This window comes from Chrysochloris asiatica, unplaced genomic scaffold (genome assembly GCF_000296735.1).
Source record: "Chrysochloris asiatica unplaced genomic scaffold, ChrAsi1.0 scaffold00017, whole genome shotgun sequence".
NCBI lineage: Eukaryota > Metazoa > Chordata > Mammalia > Afrosoricida > Chrysochloridae > Chrysochloris > Chrysochloris asiatica.
This window is the reverse complement of record NW_006408535.1, coordinates 15,864,909-15,888,623: the sequence shown is the minus strand read 5'-3', so window position 1 is coordinate 15,888,623 and position 23,715 is coordinate 15,864,909. Positions and strand designations below refer to the sequence as shown.

At 39.3% G+C, this 23,715-nt stretch overlaps 1 protein-coding gene across 1 annotated transcript in view; it reads left to right on the top strand.

Moving 5' to 3' along the window:
* AKAP6 (A kinase (PRKA) anchor protein 6) overlaps nucleotides 1-23,715 on the top strand; it is a 516,985-nt gene that overhangs the window by 109,551 nt on the left and 383,719 nt on the right. Inside the window, exons 2-3 of the mRNA XM_006835360.1 lie at nucleotides 4,848-5,099; nucleotides 15,141-16,907. Of these exons, the coding sequence (XP_006835423.1) occupies nucleotides 4,848-5,099; nucleotides 15,141-16,907 (2,019 nt within the window). The remainder of the gene's footprint in view (nucleotides 1-4,847; nucleotides 5,100-15,140; nucleotides 16,908-23,715) is intronic.

Here is a 23,715-nt window from a genome sequence, read left to right as displayed (position 1 = left end):
CCATCTCTTTGAAGAATCTTTTTAGAATCTGGATTGGAATTGCATTATATGTGTAAATTGCTTTGGGCAGTATTGACATTTTCAGTGTTAAGTCTTCCTATTCCTTCCATCTTCTTTTGATGCTTACTGCATCATTCAGTATGTTACTCCAAGAATCCATCAGTATTGCAGCATACACACACACACATCTACCTGTTGTTCTTGTTCTATAGTTTATATGCATATAAGATTTTTGTCAAACCAAAGAGCTGGTAACATACTAGAGGGCTTAAAAATAATTTGTTAGGTTCTAGAAAATTGCACCTTGCTGTGCATTATTTGGAGTCCTTGTGTGGCGCTATGGAATAAAGTACTGGACTGCAAGGTTGGTTTGAGCAACAAGGTTGGTGATTCACATTCACTAGCCACTCCTTGGAAACCCTATACAGGGTCACTATGAGTCAGAACCGACTCAATGACGCTTAACAACAACAGCATGTATTATTTAGTTTCAGAATTTCAGCTGAGACTGCACGTGCACATTTTCAAAATTCTCCACATCATGAGGTTCACACTTGTGGGGAGGGTGTTCATTTCCAGGCCTTAGAACCAGTTCATTCACATTTGACCCCTTGCTGAGAATTTAAATCGCCATCCCAGATATACTGAATCAGAATCTACATCTACATTTTAAGCAGATCCCCAGGTGATTCTCATAGATTCCCAAGGGATTCTTATACCTATGTTGCTAACATGTAAATTATGATTCAGTACATATGGAATGGAGATGCAAATTCTTAGCAGGAGTGTCAAACCGGTTCAGAGCTCTGTTTACTCCCCTCAAGGCCCATCTGCCCCTGTGGGAACAGGGCCAATTTCCATTTCCCATTAAGAACGAGTAGAGTGTGAAGACCTAAGTTAACTGGCACCACTGATGCCTTACTGCTCATTATAGATTGTTCCCCTGGATAGTTGCCTGACAGTCTCAAAACATGACCTGGCTCAGACTACATTCCTGTAACTGTAGGAAGGAGCCAAATCATGTGTAAAAGAAGCAGATGTGCTTTGTGAAAAGATGACATATGCTTTGGTGTAATGTTCTCATAGTGCCAAGACTATATATAATTTTTTTTATTTGGGGATCAGAGTAGGGTAGGTGAGAAATGCCTATTTGAGTAGTCTGATGAGGTTGCATGAAGGTTACCCAAGCCTTTTATTCTCCTAGGAATATAAAGCATTCTGCATTTGTAGGATCATGGTGGGACCCAGGAGACAGAGGCTAAGAATTCCAAGTTGTTATGAAATCAGTTTTGTGCGGAAGTTGGGAACACAGCCAAGGGAGTGGTTGAAGTGATTCTGTGGTAGGAGCAGGTGATAGCTGCAAAAAAAAAAAAAAAAAAAAAAAAAAAAAAAAAAAAAAAAAAAAAAAAAAAAAAAAAAAAAAGATGGGTGAAGGAGCCAGTGGCCTGGATGAGTTTGAAGAGCACCTGTTGTGGGAGAAAGGAAGTGTAAAAGTTGAACAAAGAGGGATTGGTTGCACAGGGACTTTCTGGTATGATTGTGCAGTGTAATGATGATAAAGTCCTGAGGAGAGCTGTGGCAGATTGACATGAAGGTCCCAGGGGTTGTAGAATAAAGGAACTCCAAGACTAGGGCATTGGGTGATTCATCAGTGCAGATACTGAAATTAACTAAGATGATGGGACATGTGGGGTGGAGAGGAAGTCTGTACTTTGGTGTACTAGATATTCTGTTCAGTGTCAGGGAGTAAGGGAAAGACTATATAGACAGCCTCTGGGTTACAAACAACTCCACTTACCTTTTAGTTTTACATAAATTTGCCCTTTATGTAAAGTGTCCAATAATGGGCAGTTTGTAACTATTGAATGAAACTCCGTTGTTGTTGCTGTGTGCCATCAAGTTAGTTCTGACTCGTAGTGACCCTGTATAAGGTTTCCAAGAGTGGCTGTCTTCCATGCAGTTATTAATCTAGTGCTTATCCTACTGCACTATGCCAGAACTACTTGCAACAAATTCTTCATCGCAGTTTAAACTAAATACACTTTGGAGCACCATTAGGTTAGGTTTTTCCAAATGTGGTCCATGAGTCAATGCAGTTCAAATAAGATTCGGGACAAAAACTAATAATTGCATGTGAAGTTTTTTAATCATTGGAAAGACTTTAAGTCTTTTCTTACACTAATGCCAAAAGCCAATCTCACCGCCACCAAATTGATTCCAACTCCTAGCGACCATATAGGACAGAGTAGAATTGCTCCTTAGGGTTTCTGAGACTGTAAAGCTTTATGGGAGCAGACAGCCTTGTCCTTTTCCCCAAGGCACTGCTGTGGGTTTAAACCACCAACCTTGAGATTGGCAGTGCAATGCTTAGCTCGCATCCTTTTAATTGCACTAAAATAAGGTTAAATAAAAACCATATGGACCTTTTCTGATGTACCTAAAACTTCCTCTTAAAGGTTTACTTAGACTTAAGACAGCCTTAGGAGTAGATCTCATTCATAACCTGAGGACTGCTTATAGATTATGGCAATGAGGGAGGGACAGTATTGCAGACATTAGGCATCTGCTAAAGAAGAAGGCTGTTAGTATACTATGAAGGGAAAAAGTAATCTGCAATGACAAGGAGACGCTAAGACCAGTCCTTTCTCCCTCACCCCTGGTCCCATCTCTCAGATGGTAATTGAGAGAATGAGCAGGTGTCTCTGAGAAGGAAACAGGGGAAACAGGATTTGTGGGCAGAACCAGATTTGGGTAAGAACAGGAGATAAATGGAGAGTGCTGTGAGGAAGTTAAAGAAAGTTTTTACAGTGGAATGATGGTACTGTTCATCAAAGTACAGAAAATTTAGGAGAGGTTAGCATTGGGAAAGTTCTGGTGTGGTGCTGTAGGATAAGCATGGGACCACAAGATTGCTTGAACCGCAAGGTCAATGGTTCAAACTCACTGAGTTGCTCCTCAGATACCCTAAACAGGGTGGCTATGAATTGGAACCAACTCGATAGCACTTACAACAACAGCAGCAGCATCAGTGAGAGAAAGGAGCATAGGTGGCTTAGTGGGTTATGCATTGGGCTGCTAACCTCAAAGTCAGCAGTTTGAATCCACCAGTTGCTCCTTGGGTGAAGGATGAAGCTTTCATAAAGACTTACAGTCTTGGAAACCCTATACAGGGTTGTTAGGAGTCAGGACCAACTCGATGGCATGCAGCTACAACCAGCAATGGAAGGAGGTGAATTACCCAAAGAGACACAGAACCATATGGAGATTAGCATGCTAAGAAGGCAGAGGATACAAGGCATTTGCTTTTGTTGAGGTTACTAGGAATAAGAGGTATGGGGCTTAAGTGGAACAGATGCTCCAAGTAGACACAGACTGAGGTTCCAGGCAATATACACAAGGTGATGGTAGCAATTAGAGACCTGCTCTCTATGTGCTGAGACTCAGGGAATACCAAATATCAAATAACCTGGTTTCGGCTGGTTCCCATATACTATTTAAATGGGCCGTGTAATTTTTGTCTCAAATCTCTTTTGAACTACAATGACTTGGAGGCTACATTTGAAAGAACCTGACCTAATGGTGCTCCAAAGTCTATTTAAATTATTATCACCTGTTTGTATTGCTATCACCGATTAGTTTTTGGATTTGAAGAACTAGTATAAGAGCATTTATTGAAATTATACAGTAAGTATTATTCCAAACTCAACACAGTTTCTCATTCTCCAGTAGATTTTTTTCCCTTCAGTTTGTCTTTAAAAATGGTAACTGAACTAAATGAAAATAGAAGATTATGTTCCAGCATAGGATGTTTTGACACTCATTGTAGGATGCAAAACTCAAGTGCTATCTTAGGATAACATTTAACAAAAATTGCAAATAAAAGCTGCCCAGTAGCCCCACTTTTCTGTCACTGATGCAAAAGTAAAAACAAGTAACTGAACACTTAGCTGACACTTACATCATTTTGATGTTTAATGGATTTCTAAATTGCCCAAGTAAAAACTACCACTGATGGTAGCTACCCATTTGATACTTCTGGTCTCTGGGAGCACAGTGGAAATTTGGGAACTTGTAGAAAAAAGTGACACATGAGAGATCAAGTCTGCCTACAGAATACTATATGTCAAGGGGATTGAAACTTGAAATTTGAGTTTGCTATGTAAAATGCCCAGGTCTTCAAAAGCAAAATACATCTGTATTTTGTCTTTCTTGGTTCTGATGATTTTTTTGGGTTTGCTTTTTAAGAGTGATGCCACTTGCAAATGTGGGTTGTATATTTAGACACCTGTTGTGAATCTAAATATTAAATTATGTCTTGGTGGGTGAGTGACAGTTGTCCCTTACACTGAAGATGCTATGGCTCACTGAGAATTGCCAGCAGTGCTCTGAAGTGCACATTCTAGCCATTCTTTCTTTTTGTCAGTTGTGTGGATGACGCTTCTATCCTGAAAAAGCGGATGCTCAGTGTAGTATACTACTTGTAAACATTCTGACTCGGTGCCAGAATCTCAACCAGTAAGTAAAGAGAACAGATACTGGATTTGTGAGGTCAGTCTGTCACCCTGACTGAACTTTCCATTTGGGCATCAGAAAGAATAGTAGGAATTTTGTGGTTTAGAAAAAGATCAACTTACCTGTATGCAATCACAGGCCCAGTGCCCAGGAATATGACCTGCAACTGTGTATGTGAGCTAAGGCCAAGGCCAAACATTCAATATATGTCAGACTAAACTGTTGGTGATTCAAACCTAGATAGTTGGTGTCAAGTGAAGGAGTCACCTTTTTTTTTTTTAAACCCTAGGATGAGGTAAGATAGTCTTCACAGATTTTGGTCTTCTTTATTGCAGGACATTTGTGAAGACATTTCTGATCATGTTGAGCAAATCCATGCCCTCCTGGAAACGGAGTTCTCCCTAAAGCTGCTGTCTTACTCAGTCAATGTGATTGTAGACATCCACGCGGTGCAGCTCCTCTGGCACCAGCTTCGAGTCTCCGTGCTGGTTCTGCGGGAGCGCATTCTGCAAGGTCTGCAGGACGCCAATGGAAACTACACCAGGCAGACAGACATTCTGCAAGCTTTCTCTGAAGAGACAAAAGAGGTGAGTGCTCTCTTTAATGCCAAGTAATCCCTTGCTATTTGTCGTCATTTGAGAATATTTCAGTTCAAAGTCAAAGAATGGGAATTCTTTGGGGGTAAAGGAATGGGTCTTGGCACCAGAGAGGCCAGGACACTTTTCTTGCAACTGGAACTTGGGACAAGAGTTGATTCATACCTGGTAATATACATGGGTCCCATAGACGCTGATGCTAACCTGGTTTCCTGTTCTGAATGCAGTTGTTTATTAATATTTGTTGTGCTCTTACTGTGTGCCAGGTACTAAGTGCTAAGAATATAGTTGTTGTTGTTGTTGTTGTTGTGTGCCATATAGTAGTAATCAAGATATGATCTCTGCCTTCAAAGAGCTGAGAGTCTATTGGGGATAGAGACGAGTGAACAGGCATTTAGACTTGTCTGTACTATGCTATTGGAGGATGGAGAAGTAGCACCTAATTTAGATTGGGAAATTTTCCAAAGAAAATGAGTCTAATCTGGTACCTGAAGGAGGATTAGAGGTAGAAAATTCTCTAGACAGAGGGAGTGATAGTCTCAAAGATCCAGATATATTATAAAATGATATGTTCAGAGAGCTACAGGTGTGACTAAAACCAGGACGCAGGAGTTCATAATACACAAGTATGCATCAGATCCTGAAGATGGAAAGCTTATATTAAGAAAATTGGATTTTATTTGAGGATAACAAAGTTTTCAAAGGGTTTGTTTAGGAACTTCCATGATTAGAGTCATGATTTAGAAAAGTCATTGTGGGTGCAATGACTCAAACGGCCAATACAGTGTTACATCGACAACTTAGTTGGATTTTCCTTGCTCATTTTTAGGATCCCTGGTGGCACTATGGGATAAATATTGGACAGCTAACCTTAAGGTCAGCAGTTGAAACCCATCAGTAGCTCTGTGGGAGAAAGATGAGACTGTCTGCTATTGTACAGATTCACAGTCATGGAAACCCTATATAGAATTGCAGTGAGTTAGAATTGTCTCCGTGGCAGTGGGGATTTTACTCATATTCAGACCAGTTTGTTGTTGTTATTCATTACAATGTGCTAGACTGCAAAGTCCATTTGAACCAAAAGGTCGGCTGTTCAAGTTCACCAGCCACTCCTTGAAATCCCTATACAGAGTGGCTATGGGTTGGAAGCGACTCGACAACACTTAACAACAACAACAATGAATGGTTTAGAATGGGCACTCTGTAAATTTGTAAAATGAATTTTCTCCTCCCGTAACGATTTACAGCCTAGGAAACCCTATGCGGGGTCGCTATAAGTCGGAAAGGACTCCACAGCACACCGCCACCACCACCACCAAATAAAACTGATGTGTATTTATAGCTAAGCATTGGCTAGCTAAGCAGGGGCTTTATTTTGGTTGGTTGTTGAGTGCCGTAGAGTTGGTTCCGACTCATAGCGGCCCTGCATAGGGTTTCCGAAGCTGTAAATCTTTAAGGGAACAGAAAGTCTCATCTTTCTCCCATGGAACAGCTGGTAGTTTCGAACTGCTGACCCTGAGGATAGCAGCCCGATTCGTAACCACTACGCTACCAGAGCTCCTTAGGTATAGATACCATATATAGATATATAGTATGTGTGTGTTTGTTTGATGTGTGTATATGTTTTTATCTGATTCTTTGGTTCTGACACTCATTTTAGTGCTGTGGTGTTTGTTTTGTGGGGGAAAAATATATATATTTCACAAGCTTATGAGGCATCGTTCCTTCTGCATGCCATTAAGTCAGCTCTAACTCATAGCGACCCTGTGTAGGATTATCAAGGCTGTAAATCTTTATGGAAGCAGAAAGCCTCATCTTTTTCCTGTGAAGCGGCTGGTGGATTCAAACTTCATGTAACCCACTATCCTCCCAGGGCTCCTTTACAAGGCACCAGTATAACAGTTTAGGTTTTAACAGTCATATAAAGAGTCCTGCATAATTCATCAATTTATTAATGTACAAATGTTTCAGTGGCTCCCACGTTACCAACAACACAAAATGAATCTATATGTATTCAGAAATATTGTAGGTCTTGATTTGTACTTGTTGATTATTGTTTTCAAAACAAAGAAGTTCTTGCTATGACAATCTGCCTGTTGTGTCTGGAAGTCTATGGAAATAAAAATACAAAAGTACAAGGCTTCCCTCTAAGTCATAGTCTTTGATATGTCTCTTAGTTCTCTGTAATTGTAGCACAAAGTCTAGATGATGTAGATTTCCACAGAGTCCTTTTGTTTGTTTGTTTGTTTTGCATTATAGCATGAATATGTAATGTGTGTTTTAGTCCTTAGATGCAGTTTCCTACGTTGGTCCTTATACAGTCGTTGGTTAAGATGCCTATGACTATGGAAGACAACAAAAAATTCCAAACTGGCTGCTCTAAATCTGGTATCCTTCTAATGTATACAAATGAGCTGGAGATCAGAGCTGGAAGGACTTGTCTAAATTTTCAAGATATCTTCCGTTAGATATCTGGTCTTCTCCAACCTATACATTCTTTTTTATTCCCCCATCTTTTTTCCTCCCTATTTGTTCTGTTAACTCTGTCTGGCATCTGACACTCTTCTGGTACTTTCACTGATCAGATATGCTTACTTTGTACTGTTAGAACAGGCACTAGAGTTCAGTGAGTCAAGTCCACTCATTTTGCATATATACTTTTTCACTTAAACATGTATTGCCTATCAACTCTCTTTGTAGTAGCAGGAGCTATAACAGTGTTTTAAGGTTTATTGTTACTATTACTGTTGTTGCGGTTATTTGGAATATGTTCATCATTCTTTAAATGAAATTTTGATCAAGTAGTAACCCAAGAAATGATGAAAAGCCCATGATACTAATTGTTACTGGCCACTGTTCTCACACTTATGTTGTGAGTTTACATTAAGTAGAATTAATTATAGTTCTCACGATGTGAGCTCAGCAGTTATTTATGGATTTGACTAGAAGCAATTTAGTGTGTTTTCACATTTGAGGTCAGTCTTTAGTCCTCTTGTACAGATGCAAGAATATGTTGTATGAAGGGTAAAGGAGCAGTGAATTCTAAGTCATCTGCTCTGTAGATTTCTTCTCTATGAATTGAAGCTTGACCTCCATCATCATCCTTCCTTGAAACGGTGCATTTCTGATCTTGTTTGCATTTCTGGTGTGATTCTGTGAGCACATTTCAAAGACTACTTAGTTTCATTTGTTTCTGCTCGGCACACTGGGATTTTGTAAAACAGGAACGATATTAGGATAAAATGATCAACTTTATCAGAAAAAAATTCAGCTATAAAAGAAATGTAGAATGAGGGGGGAAATGGAATAAAACATGCTAATAAACATTAATGGTAAATGCTAACCTTCCACTTAAGGGAGTAGGGATTCATTTTTCTCTTTTTGTAAGTTAATTGAGTTTCAGAGCCACATTAAAGAGTAAGTTTGGAAGTTAAGAGAGTAGTTTTCCTTCTTTCTTTACTTGTAAAAGCAAAATAGGAATTTTATTTGAACCTGGAGCAGGCCCTATGTAGTAAAAAAAAAATAATTGGCAAATGCCTAATGATAAGAAAAAGGTGAAAAAAAAAACCCAACAAACCTTAAGGTAAAGTTCAATATCATCTAAAAATGATGGCTATTGGCTGAAAGTAGAGAATACAAGAAAGATGTTTACTTGTGTTTTATTGACTATGCAAGCGGTGTTGACTGTGAGGATCATGACAAACTGGAAAACATTGTGGAGAATGAGTATTCTAGAACACTTAATTGTGTTCATGAGGAACCTGTACATAGTCTAAGAGGCAGTCATTTGAACAGAACAAGAGGACATATAATGGTTTAAAACTTGGAAGGTGTGTACCAGAGTTGTATTCTTTCACCATATTTATTCAGTCTGTATGCTGAACAAATAATTTGAGAAGCTGGATTACATGAAGAACAATGTGGCTTCAGGATTGGAGGAAGATTCATTAACAATCTGCAATATGCAGATGATACAACTTTGCTTGCTGAAAGTGAAGAAGACTAAAATTCTTACTGATGAAGATTGAAGACTACAGCCTTCAGTATGGATTGCACCTCAATGTAAAGAAAACAAAAATCATCACCACAGGACAACAAAGAACATCATGATAAATGGAGAAAAGATTGAAGTTGTCAAAGCTTCATTTTGCTTGGACCCACTATCAACACTCAATAGAAGCAGCAACCAAGTAATCAAATGACATATTGCATTAGGCAAATCTTCTGTACAAAATGTCTTTGAAGTGATCAAAAGCAAAGCTATCATTTTGAGGACTAAGGTGTGCCTGACCCAAGACATGTTATTTTCAATAGCTTCATATGCATGTTAAAGTTTGACAGTGAATAAGGAATACTGTAGAATATTGACGTATTTGAGTTATGGTGCTGGAGAAGAATATTGAAAGTACCATGGACTGCTAGAGGAGGACTAGTAGAGAAACAAGCAAATCTGTGTTGGAAGAAGTACAACCTGAATGCTCCTTAGAAACCAGGATGGCAAGACCTCGTTCTCATTCTTCAGACATGTAATCAGGAGGGACTGGTCACTGGAGAAGGACATCTTGCTAGTAAAGTGGAGTGTCATCAGAAAAGAGGAAGACTCCCAATGAGATGGATTGGCACAATGGCAGCAGGATGAAACTTATCCACAATTGTGAGGATAGCTTAAGACTGGGCAGTATTTCGTTCTGTTGTGCATAATTTTCCTATGAGTCAGAACCAACTCATCGGCACCTAACAACAACAACAACAGCAAGATTTTCTGTATGCCAGATGCTCTGGTGTTGTTATTGTTGTTAACTGTCATTGAGTTTGTTGCATCTCATAGAGATTCTGCATAGGGTTTTCCAGGAGCAGCTGGACAGATTGAACTGTCGACCTTGTGGTTGGCAGTCTGGTGCTTATCCTACAACTCCATACCAGGACTCTTAAACACTAGCTTAAGCATCTTATATTTATTATTTTATTCAATAAGGAGAGTAAGGAGTATTAAAAATGGATCCATTTTATAGATGGAAGAACTAAATCTAAGAGAAGTTAAGTAAATTCTTAAAGATGTAAATCTTGGAATAATTAAAAAAAATAAACACTAGCCCTTAACTGATTTCTATTGTAATCATTTAAATTTATTCCTCTTTTCCTTCCCTTCTTTCCATAAACATTTGTTGAATTCAAGATTTCCTGCTCTTGTTAAGATTTACAGCTTTAGAAATCCTGTACAGGGTTGCTGTGAGTTGGAACTGACCCAACAACACTTAACAACAACAACAACATAAGGCAGTAGGCTTTCAAAGATGAATAAGACAGGTTAGGAATCACTTCCGTTATCTTGTTTGACTCTTTACACAGTCCTAGAAGGTAGGTAGGGCAGAACTGTTGTCATTAATTTACAGCTGATACTGTTCATCATATTGGAGATCATAGGACTGAAGTCAGAAGAGATAAGGTCACACAGATAGTGATAACTATTAGTAATGTGAATACAATACCAAATATTGACTGAGAATTTACCAACTGCGGTCAGCATTTTACTTAAATGATGTTTACCTTCCAGGAGAATGCATCCAGCTTTCCAAAGCACTCACACCATAGTACTCTGTGCAACCCTCTTTAGTGTTTACCAAAGGCCAGTCGATATCATGACAAAATATATGCTGGATTTTAAAGTACATGAGAATTGGCACCAGATTATCTTCATCTCTATCTATCACAGCACGTAGTTCATATTATTGTGTATAAAAGTCTAATGAGTTTAATTGAATTAAATAATGCAAATAATCACTGGTGTGTAAGGTATACCAGATAAAACTGCAGCTATTTCCCACTTTTCAAAAGTTTACTTTAGGCAGTTTTGCTTTTGTGAAAGACCTACACTGGTACCTGCTTTCACTCTCTCAAATAAATTGTACTCATGAGGAACCTGTACGTAGACCAAGAGGCAGTTTTTCCAAGAGAACAATGGAATACTGAACCATTTAAAATTGGGACTGGTGTACATCAAGGTTACGTACTTCAGCACAGTTACTCAGTCTGAATGCAGAGCAAATTAGCCAAGACTCTATACTGTATGAAGAAGAATTGGACGAAGGCTCATCAGCAAACTGTGATATGCAGATGACACAACCTGGCTTTCGGGAAGCCAAGAGGACTTGAAATACTTGCTGGTGAAGATTAAAGATTACAACCTTCAATATAAAGAAAATGACCAATAGCATCATGATAAATAGAGAAAAGATTGAAGTTGTTATAAAGACTTCAATTTGTTTGGATCCACAATCAGTGCTCATGGAAGCATCAGTCAAGAAATCAGTGTATTGAATTGTTTGTTCAAGAAAAAGATGTCAGCTTGAGGACTAAGCTGCACCTGACCCAACTATAGTATTTTCAGTAGCCTCATATGCATGTGAAAGTTGGACAATGAATAAGTAAGACTACAGAAGAATCGATGCATTTGAATTATAGTGTATATTGAAAATACCATGGACTGCCAGAAGAACAAACAAATCTGCCAGTGCAACCCGAATGCTCCTTAGAAGCATGGATGGAGAGACTTCATTTCCCATACTTTGTACTTATTATGAAGAACCAACTCCTGGAAAAGTACATCATGCTGTCCCTGTAAAGATACACAGTCTCGGAAACCCTATACAGGGTCACTATGAGTTGGTATCGACCCTGTACAGCAATACTCATATTGTTGTACTCATAATTAGAACCGGAGAATTCTATTTGCAATTGTCTTCTTAGTAAGATCACTAAGTCAGGGCGCAAAACTGACTGATGTAGCAATGGATTCTGTTTTGCCTTGGGAATTTCAATAGAAAGTTTTTCAAATCTCTAAATTATGAGTGTTAAGTCTCATGTTCAGATGGTGAAAAATATATCCAAAAAAAAAAAAAAAAAAAACCCAGTTAAGAAGGCATTTGGAATTAGAGCTTCAATTTACTTAATTACGGGTGAGGAACAAAGCAAAATTCCTTGCTTCAAATTAGATGAAAAGGTTTCCTTGATGTTGGAGAGAAGATTGAAGCCAGTAATAAAGTGAATAAATTACCTACCAATGAAGTAGAAAAATTGCTACCGTCATAAAATGTAACCTTCATTTGAAAAGCTGTTTCATAAGATATTAAATAGAGGTATATTTGGATGGAGCTGGGCAGCTCTGACATGGTCTCTGGTGATATGCAATTAAACGTGAGCGCTCTGAAATAAAGGGCCTCTTTCCCTACCTCCATATCCATTTGGGACTTGATTATTTACATGCACTAGAAGGCTACCTGGAACGGTGGTCCAGGAGGGACTGACAAGACAAAAATATTAGTATTACCAAGCAGTATTTTCAGAAATCAAACTCATTATTCTTTTTGTCTGAGAAATTTCAAAGAACTTTCTTTTTTAAAAGTTTGTGTGGTGTAATCTATAAGAATGCTTTTGAACAATTCTCTGAAATAATAGTAATGACTGTGTTTACTCATGTATATGTGTTTGTGCACGTATTTGTCATATGGTGTCTGAGAACTGAGATGAATATAGACTATGTGCTGTTGTTTCTTTTCATTTCTTTTTTTTCTGGGAGTGTGTTTTTTTCTTCTTCTTCAGGTTAAAACATGCAATATGAATAAAATATAGTTACCCTGAATGACAGGCAGTCATGTGCTGAGATAGCTGGCTTTTCTGGAAAAGGGATAGGAGAGGGTACTTTTCCAAACCAAACACTGTCTAGTGGATCTTGGAGACTTGGGGTGAGGTCGCCATACTCTACTTTCTGAGATACGGTCTCATCGCTTCTACCTATCCCTTTCTCCATCTGACATCAATTACTCAGCAAGACAGCATCCCTGGATGCCAGGTGCTGTGACCACCAAAACAAGGACCAAATATATTCCCTGGCTCACTTTATTCCTTGTTTGTCCAGCGGCAGGTAGCTGGCACTTTCAGAGGTCCAGTTTTTACCTGAGCTCTGAGAAATTATTTTTCTCTATATGTCACAAAAAACTTTCCCTTAAAGTCTCTTTATCTTCCTATCAGTAACTGAAGTGCTGTACCTTTATGATAAAAATAACAGAAAATCATGTTTAAGATTTCTATGAGCTACTGATTTAAATGGGTCTTTGTGAGATAGCTATGGAATTTAACCAGAATTTAGAATACTATGCAAGTTTTGGCTGACTCATTCCTTGGTATTTTTGGCTTCTGACTTTATTATTCAAAGAACCTTTCCAGTATTAAGTATTAGAGTAGCACAATCCCATTTAGATGCTTTTTTGTTGTTGTTAAGATTGGCAGTGGATGATTTTTTACTTTGTGCAATCAGTATAGCGCAGAGATAACCTCTGGTCTTGACAAAAGTGTTTCCCTCAATATATTTCATTAAAAGATAGAGTAATACAATAAGTCACAACTGTGAGCATCATTGAGCATCCATCCATGTACCAGATATGTGCCTTCTGTATATTAGCTCCTCCACGACTCACGATGCCCCATGACATGTCTTCTTGTTTCATTTTACAGATAAAGGCAGTGAGGTTCAGCGATGTCATGCTACTGACTTATGATCATAAAGCTAATAAGTGTTAGAGTCAGAAATTTATTTTGGAGCTTGGCCTTTTAATTATTCCAGTCACCTAAAACTGCATATCAGAGGGGGAAATTATATTAAGGTATCGAGATGTGTTCCAAAGTGTCATTGTTTGCTAACTCATTCATTCACCTGACGTGTTTGCAATTTTTGCTAATGTAGAACTCTATGCTAATTGCTGCAGCAATGATGGTTGGTTGATGGTTATTTGCCATGGAGTTGGTTCTGACTCATAGTAACCCTGTACAGGGTTTCTGAGGCTGTAAATTTTTGGGGGACAGAAAGCCTCATCTTTTTCCTGCATGACAGCTGGTAGTTTTGAACCGTTGACCTTGCTGTTCGCAGCCTGATTGGTAACCACTACGCTACCAGAGCTCCTTGCAGCTATGATAGTGAACCAATAATTGTGTGTCTGATTTATGCTCTCATGGCACAAACTAATGTGGGAAACAAATAAACCAGATAATGATGATACTATTTGTTTATCAATTGAGACAAATGCTTAAAGAAAAAAGGCAATATAGTTTTATGAGAACTCACAGTCTGATTCTGTTTAGGTGAGCATTCCAGTGCTTACCAGGGCTCCTTTCAACGCATGTGGGTTGTAAGTAAGAGGATTAATGCTTGGCATCTAACACTAATTAGATAGGGGGATGCATGCAAAAAGAGGAAATAAGATGATAAAATTTTGACATTTGTTAATTTTTTCCCCAAATTACCTGATTTACCTCAAAAGAGGAGTCATGGTGATACAGAGGTTAAGTGTTCAACTGTAGCCAATGTGTTGGTGGTTCAAACCCACCAGCTGCTCCTTGGGAGAACTATGTGACAGACTGCGTGGAGCAGTTCTACTGTGTCATATGGGGTCCTTAGGAGTCAGAAGCAACTCAGTGATGAGTTTGCTTTCAAAAGGGCAGGGACAAAGAAAAATTAATTTTGAACTGTTTCTTTTATGTGTTTACAAATTTAGTGATTCTCTTTCTTGTAATTTATCACTGCTCAAAAGAGTATTTGTTGAGCTAACCACTGTGTTAGGTTCTGTAGAAATGTCAGTGAGCAAAAAAGACATTGTTCATGGACATGCTTTTCTTATACTAGTTTGTTCCCACAAATGATATTGCTTAGGATATTTTTGAAGAAATGCTCATTAAATGAACAGTACACTATTTTTAAACAGAAAATCAAGCCAAGAGTAGATATTTGTACTTGACCTTGACCATTTCCTTTAAGACGTTCTTACAGGTTAAAGAAAGACTCTTAAATGTTTGAGGACCAAATGCTATATAAAGCAATGTGGTAATTAATTAGCATGCCTTTCCGTATGTCAGACCAGAAGTAATTGAGACTGGTGCATCTCTGACCTTCCCAGTGGCCTGTGCTAAAACCTCATTTGAATAACCGTTGAGTGTAATTGACATTGCATTTACTGAAATCATTGTCATTGTTTGTTTCAGGGCCGGCTTGATTCTCTCACAGAAGTGGATGACTCAGGACAGCTAACCATCAAATGCTCTCAAAATTACTTATCTCTGGATTGTGGTATTACTGCTTTTGAACTGTCTGACTACAGTCCAAGTGAGGATTTGCTTGGTGGCCTGGGTGACATGACCTCTAGCCAAGTCAAAACAAAACCATTTGACACTTGGAGCTACAGTGAGATGGAAAAGGAGTTCCCTGAGCTTATCCGAAGTGTTGGTTTACTTACAGTGGCCCCTGACCCCAAATCTCCCAACTGCAGTGAAGCTGTCAGTGAGGAGAAGCTTCAAGAATCTTTTTCAGCAGATGACAAAGGATGTTGTAAGGAAAACAAAGCTTCTGCAGTCAGTGATCTCCCGGACACAACCCCAGAGACATCATCCTTAGGGGAAGCTCTGACAAATGCTGTTCAACTGTCTTCTGAGACCATACAGCAAGAATCCATTTCCTCCTCCCATCTTGGTACAAAGAACCAACAGCCTCTTCCTTGTGAAAATACCACCCCCAAGCGATCTATCCGAGACTGCTTTAATTACAATGAAGACTCGCCTACACAGCCCACATTGCCAAAGAGAGGGCTTTTCCTTAAAGAGGAGACTTTGAAGAGTGAACGGAAAAGTAATGGTGGAAAGAAGCAGTTGATAGGTCTAAAGCCTGAGATGAGCAGAAGCACACCTTCCCTGGTTGACCCTCCAGACAGATCTAAGCTCTGCCTGGTGTTGCAATCCTCGTATCCCAACAGCACATCCGCTGCCAGCCAGTCATTCGAGTGTCTGTATCAGGTGACTGTTGGGAATCTCGAAAACACAGTCAAAACTCACATTAAGGAAATCTCTTCCAGCTTGGGAAGGCTTAGCAACTGCGGTAAAGAGAAACCTCTATTTGAAAAATCTCATGAGACTTCAGAAGAGGTATTTCCATGCCAAACACCTAAAAGGGGAACTGATTCAGGCAATGCAGCTGAACACAGTAGGAACTCAGTAGTGCAGAATGTGATTCCTTCTTGTATTTCCAAGGCCATGGAGGAGCCAGAAACAGATTCTGCTTCTACATCCTCACTTGAGCCGTGTACTCAGAGAAGTTGGAATGCCAAAATGCCAGAGCAGTCAGAAACATCCAGTTCACCACCTTGCACTCAAAGCACTGAATCTTCTGTTGGCTCTGATTCCATTATGTCACCATTACCCCTTCTTTCAAAACACAAAACCAAGAAAAATTACTCCTCCTCCCCAAGTCACGTTACCAGAAATGGTCAGGTTGTGGAGGCCTGGTATGGCTCTGACGAATACCTAGCACTACCCTCTCACCTTAAGCAGACAGAAGTATTAGCTTTGAAGTTGGAAAACCTAACTAAGCTTCTACCTCACAAACCCAGAGGAGAAACCATTCAGAATATTGATGACTGGGAACTATCTGAAATGAATTCAGATTCTGAGATCTACCCAACCTACCATGTCAAAAAGAAACATACCAGGTTAGGCAGAGTGTCTCCAAGTTCATCTAGTGATGTAGCCTCTTCACTGGGCGAGAGCATTGAATCGGGGCCCCTGAGTGACCTTCTTTCTGATGAGGACTTGGGTCTGCCTATCTCTGGCATGAAAAAATACATTGACGAGAAGCTAGAGAAGGCTTCATCTTCAGAGAAAAATGAGAGTCATTCTGCCACAAAATCAGCTTTAATTCAGAAACTGATGCAAGATATTCAACACCAAGACAATTATGAAGCCATATGGGAAAAAATAGAGGTAAGATGAATGTCTTAACCTGAAGGATTTCTTACCTTATTCGGGGGCTTAATGCTGAGTAATGGTTCAATCGTTCCACACTCCCTTATGAAATGAGTTGTTAGTTTTTGATATCTATAATTAATCCCCATAAAGAAAGAAAATGCACAGTAATCATTGCTTTGTGATAGAAGAGACATCGCCAGAAACTGACCTTATTTATGTATTAACTTCATGTGTCCCTGCCTGGTATAGAATTCTCTGTTGTCCTTGTATGGTGCTGTGGGTTAATGCACTGGATTGCAGTGTAGGTTTGAATCACAAGGTTGGTGGTTCAAGCTCACCAGCCACTCCTCAGAAACACTATCCAGGGTTGCTGTAAGTTGGAAGCAACTCAATGGCACTTAACAACAACAACTGCTTAACTCTAAATGGCTCTTGATGGATGGTGGCCACCTTGGCATGCACCAGTATGTCTGCAGTATATGAATGGAACCATTTCAGTTATCTTCAATGTTGGCTTTTTTTTTTTTTTCCCCACATTCAGTATATTTATTGAACTATCTAGTAGACAATGTACACACCTTCTTTCCCTGTTTTAATGCAATGTGACAATTTTCCAATATAAATGATGATTTTCCAACATAAATGACTTAAAAGAGAAGCTTGGTTAGGAATGGGATGGAACAGCAAAAAATAAATAAATAACACTGATGTCTTTTTAAAAACCTACATTGTCACCAATTATATTCAAACAAAACCACACGCACACACACACATGGTATTTGCACACTATACGTTTTCAGTGTTTCTGGTGGAAGGGAGGTTGGCAGTTGCAAGGGGTCATGCCAAATCAATCCAAGAGGTTTGCTCAGCTTCACATTATCCGAAGGCCCTGGATGGTTCTCGTGTTCTGACCTGAGAGTAGCTACCTCATCTCCAGTGTTAACTTTATTTTTTAAGAAATATTACAGATCAGTTATTTCTAATTTATCAAGAATTTTTGTTTTTCTTTTACTTCCTTCTCTTCAGGACCATTGGGTAATAACCATATTACCTGTATCCTATACCACCCATGAAGGAGCTCTGGTAGCGTAGTGGCTACGAATCGGGCTGTGAACCTTAAGGTCAGCGGTTCGAAACTACCAGCTGCTCCGCGGGAGAAAGATGAGGCTTTCTACTCCCGTAAAGATTTACACCCTCGGAAACCCTGTACAGGGTCGCTATGGGTCGGAACCGACTCGACGGCACTTAACAACAACAACATACCACCCATGAGCTCTGGGATGGAGAGTTGATATTTTGGGTAAATCTGCACTTTCAGAATGAAATAAGATGAAATATCTGAGGAAAGAGTCACCAGATTCACAGACCTAAGCTCTGTGATATAAATTTATGGTTTGGTTCTTGAGGAGGCATCTGGGCCAAAAAGGTTCACTATTATCATTGTGCTAATTGATCTTTCTTCAGAAATTTATTTGATAATTGTAATGGTTTCTCACATATAGCACTTAACAGTGTGCAGGGCTCTTGTGTGTGTTTCTGTGTGTGTGTTTTAACCTGTTATCACAGCCATCCTGTGAACAAGGCAGGTCATTTTCGTTGTTATAGAGCCGGAAACAGAGGTTTGGTGAGAGTGAGTGATTTTTTCCCAAGCTTAAATCAGTCAGTAAACCCTTTTATTTGGGAAGCTGAGACCCAAACCCAGATTTTCTTTTTCTTACGTAAGTTTTCCTTTTATTACATCATGTCATCTCCAAGATAGGATGTAGCATATCCTTCACTGGGGGTGAATTTAATAGTTGTCATTACATACCGTCGAGTCAGTTCTGACTCATAGTGACCCTGTACAGGGGTTTTCGAGGAGCTGCTGGTGAGCTTGAACCGCCAACCTAGCAGTTCAAACCGACCTTGCAATCTAGCACATTAACCTGCAGTGCACACCTGAATGTTGTTGTTATTGTGAAGTGCCGTCGAGTCAATTTCAACCAATAGCGACACTGCATAGGGTTTCCAAGGAGCAGCTGGTGAGCTTGAACCACCAACATTGCAGTTCAAACGACTTTGCAGTCTGACGCATTAGCCCACAGCACTTCTCCAGGACTTTGCCACACTTGGATAGGGGAGACCAAATAGTTCAGGAGTCACCCAGATTGTTGAGTGGATATTGGAGTAACCCCTCCCCCCCACATCTGACTTGGAGCTACTCTACTTAATTTTTAAAACATCCATTCATTGTTGAACATAGAATAATGCTGGGCACCACTCTGGGACCAGCATGATGCTATGTGAAAAAAGATAGGGCATATGGACATTTAGCCTGGAGGAAGAAAATGTGAGTACATGAAACAGAGAGGGAGAAATGAACAGAAATATATAATAATAATTGTTGTTGTTTGTTGTCATTGTTAAGTGCCATTGAGTCAGTTCCAACTCACAGCAGCGCTATGCCCAGCAGAATGAGAGGGAAATGCCAGGTCCTGTGTCATCCTGATAATTCTGGTTACTTTTGAGCTATTGTTACTTTTGAACTCATTGACTCTCATTTGAGAGCCTTCCTCTTTTTCACCGTGCCTCCACTTGACCAAACATAACGCCCCTCTCCAGGGCTGGTCCCTCTTGACCACATGGCCAAAGTATGACACCGACATCTCTCCAAGCACGCTCCTAGGGAGCTCTCTGTAGTCTTCAAAGACAGAGTGTTGCTTCTTCATGCAGTCCATGTGTTTTCAATTTTCTTTGTTAACAACATAATTCAAATGCATCGATTCTTCTCTGCATTTCTTTATTCACTGTTCACCTTTCACATGCATATGAGACCATCAAAATTCTGTGGCTTTGTTCAAGTGCACCTTAGTTCTCAAAGTGACATCTTTGCTCTTTAATAAGTTCTCTTATTTCTTGATCACTTCTTCCAAGAGCATTGATTGTGGATACAAGCAAATTGAAGTCTTTGACAGCTTTTCTGTTTATCATAATGTTACTTGTTGGTCCAGTTGTGAGGATTTGGGTTTTCTTTACACTGAAGTGCAATCTATACTGGAGGCTTTTGTCTTTGTTTTTCACCAGTAAGTATTTCAAATCCTTTTCACTTCTAGCAAGCAAGGCTGTGTTTTGTGCATTATCTCAGTTTGTTAATGAGTTTTCCTCCAGTCTTTTTTTTTTTTTTCTTCCAATATTGATACCACATTTTACTGCATATAATCCACTTTCTTGTATTATTTTCTCAGCATACAGATTGAGTAAGTATGGTGAAAGGATACAACCTTGGTGCACATCTTTTCTGATTTTAAACCACTCAGTATCTCATTGCTTTGTTCTAACAATTGCTTCTTGGTCTACATACAGGTTCCCCCTGAGCACAAAAAATTGTTCTGGAATACCAGTTCTTTGCAATGTTATTCACAGTTTGTCACAATCTACACAGATGAATGTGTTTGCACAGTCAATAAAATACAAAAAAATCTTTCTGATATTCTCTGCTTCCAGCCAAGATCCATCTGACATCAGCAATGATATTACTTGTTCCATGTCTCTTGGTACATGTACTACTGCACCTGTTCTTCAATTACCTTCAGCAGAATTTTATTTGCATGGGATATTAATTAGATTGTTTGATGATTTTCACATTCTGTTGGGTTAACTTTCTTTTGCATGGGCACAAATATGGTTCTTTTTCAATCAGTTGGCAAATTTCTTAGCATAGATAAATGAGTGCCTCAGTGCTGCATCAGTTTGTTGAAACATTTCAATTTGTATTTCATCAATTACTGGAACCTTGCTTTTCACCAGTGCCTTCATTAAAGCTTGAAATTCGTCCTTCAGTACCATCAGTTCTTGATCATATGCTACCTCTTGAAATGGTTGAATGTTGACCAATACTTTCAGTATAGTGACTGTGCATTCCTTCCAGTGCCATTCAATATTTTGCCTGTAAAATCCTTCAATATTGCAATCAGAGGTTTGAATTTTTTCTACATTTCTTTCTGCTCAAGAAATGTTGAATGTGTTTTTCTGTTTGGGTTTTCTAACTTCAGGTCTTTGCACATTTCATTATAACACTTGAATATTTTCTTCTTGACTTGCCCTTTGAAATTTTCTGTTCAACTCTTGTTATTTATCATTTCTTCCAGTCGCCTTAGAGTCTCTTCATTCAAGAGCAAGTTTCAGAGTTTCTTATGACTTCCATTATGATCTTTTCTTTCATTCCTGTCTTTTTAATGAACTCTGCTTTTTTAATGTGTGATACTCTTAATGTCATCCCCAAACTCTTTTGTTTTTCAGTTATTAATATCTAATGTGTCAAATCTGTTCTTGAGATATTCTCAGAATTCAAGCGGGATATATTCAAGGTCATCATTTGGCTCTCGTGGACTCCTTTTAGTTTTTGTTCAGTTTCAGTCTGAACTTGCGTATGGTCAATTGATGGTCTGTTCCACAGTCAGCTCCAGACCTTGTTTTGATTGATGGTATTGAACTTCTCCATCATCTCTTTCCATGGTGGTGGTGGTATGTGCTGTGGTGTTGGTTCTGACTCATAGTGACCCTGTGTAGGGTTTCTCAGGCTATAAATCTTTATGGGAGCAGAAAGCCTCGTTTCTTCCACAGAACCACTGGTAGTTTCGAACTGCTGACTGTAAGATTAGCAGCTCGACTTGTAATCGCTACACTACCAAAGCTCTATCTCTTTCCATAGATGTAGTCATGTGTATCCCATGAGAGCCACATGTATAGCGCTGTTTATATTGTTGAAAAAGGTATTTGTAATGAATAAGTCATTGGTTGCAAAATTCTAATAGCCTTCCTTTTTTTTTTTTTTAATGTTTTATTGTGAATTATATGGTAGTTTACATGAGAGAACTTTAGTTTTACATTCATTCCATCATATATCATCTCATTGCCATGGTTCCAATCCCCTCCATGCATCATCAACCAGTCAAAGGGTATATCCTAGAAACCCGCCCCCCTATACCTCCCTCCCCCTCCCTCCCCCCCAGTATTCGGCCCACAGTCCCTCTCCCTCTCTGGATCCAGAGTCCCCAGCCAATTCATTGCTCCACCTAGCCTTCCTTTTTGATTCCAACTTTCACATTCTAGTCACCAGTAATAACTGGTGCATTATGATTGCATGTTAGATCAATTTTAGACTGAGGAAGTTGCTTGTGTTGTTTCTATTAAGCCCCATTAGGTTTGTTCTGACTCACAGAGTCCTTGTATACAGTTTAGGATACTATAATCCTTTGTGGGAACAAAAAGCCTGATATTTCTCTCATGGGAAAGCAGGTAGGCTCAAACCGCTGATCTTGTGGTTTGAAGGCCAGTGCTTATCCTACAGAGCTACTGCTCTCCCGGAAGAAGTTGGTAGAATTCTTTAATTTCATCATCTCTGACTTTAGTAGTAGGTGCATATACTTGAATAATAGTGATATTAAGTGGTCTTCCTTGTAGGCATATGGATATTACCCTATGACAGTCAGCATAGTGTACTTCAAGATGCTCTTTTTCACAATGAGTTGTTCCATGCCATTCCTCTTCAATTTGTCATTCCTGGCATAAGCCATATGACTGTCCAATTCAAAGTGGCCAATACCCATCCATTTCAGCTCACTAATGCCTAGAATATTGATCTTTATGCATTCCATTTATTTTTGACATCTTACAATTTTCCTAGATTCATACTTCATACATTCCATGTTTCTATGATTAATGGATGTTTGCAGCTGTTTCTTCTCATTTTGAAACATACCCCATCTGCAAATGAAAGTCCCGAAAACTTTGCTCCATTCACACCATGAAGGTTAACTCTCCTCTGAGGAGGCAGTTCTTTTCCAGTCGTATTTTGAGTGTCTTCAAACCTGAGACGCTCATCTTGTGGCACTATAGTAGACAATGCTATACTGCTATTCCTAGAGCTTTCAGTGGTTAACCATTCAGAAGTGGTCCACCTCTCTTTCTTCTTAGTCTGCCTTAGTCTGTAAGCTCCGCTGAAACCTGTCCACTATGAGTGACTTTGGTGATATTTAAAATGCTGGTAGCATAGCTTCTAGCATCAGAGCAACACACAAGCCACCACAGTATGACAAACTGACAGATGAGCGGTAGATAATATAATTATTAATCTCTATCAGTAGTTGTTAACTTATGTCAAGTACTTCCAAAGTATCTATGCACCTGTTCTTTACAACAACACTAATAGTAACCTAATTTTATGAATGAGGAGTCTAAGTCTCAGAGCAGGAAGTCTGCTGCAGAACCCATATTCTTTAGTAAATGCTCTTATGTCTCTCCATAACCAAATGATCCATGTATACTGCATGTAGGTACTCTGGTATTGTTGTTGTTGTTAGGTGCCACTGAGTCGATACTGACCCATAGCAACGTTATGCACAGCAGAAGGAAACACTGCCCGATCCTGGGCCAACCTCACTACTGTTGCCACGCTTGAGTCCATCAATGCTGCCACTTGGCCAGTCCATCTTATTGGGGGCTTCCTCCTTTTCTGTGACCCTCCAATTTACCAAACATGATATCCTTCTCCAGTGACTGACCCTCCTGACAATATGTCCAAAGTATGAGAGACAAAGTTTTGGTATCTTGGTCTCCAAGGAGCTCTCTGGCTGCACTGCTTCCAAAACGGATCTATTGGTTCTTTTGGCAGCCCGTGGCACTTCCAATATTCTCCTCCAACACCGTAACTCAAAAGTATCAATTAATACAGTCTTCCTTATCCACTGTCCAACTTTCACATGCATATGAGGTTATTGAAAATACCATGGCTTGGGTCAAGTGCACCTTAGTTCTCAAGCTGACATCTCTGTTCTTCAACACT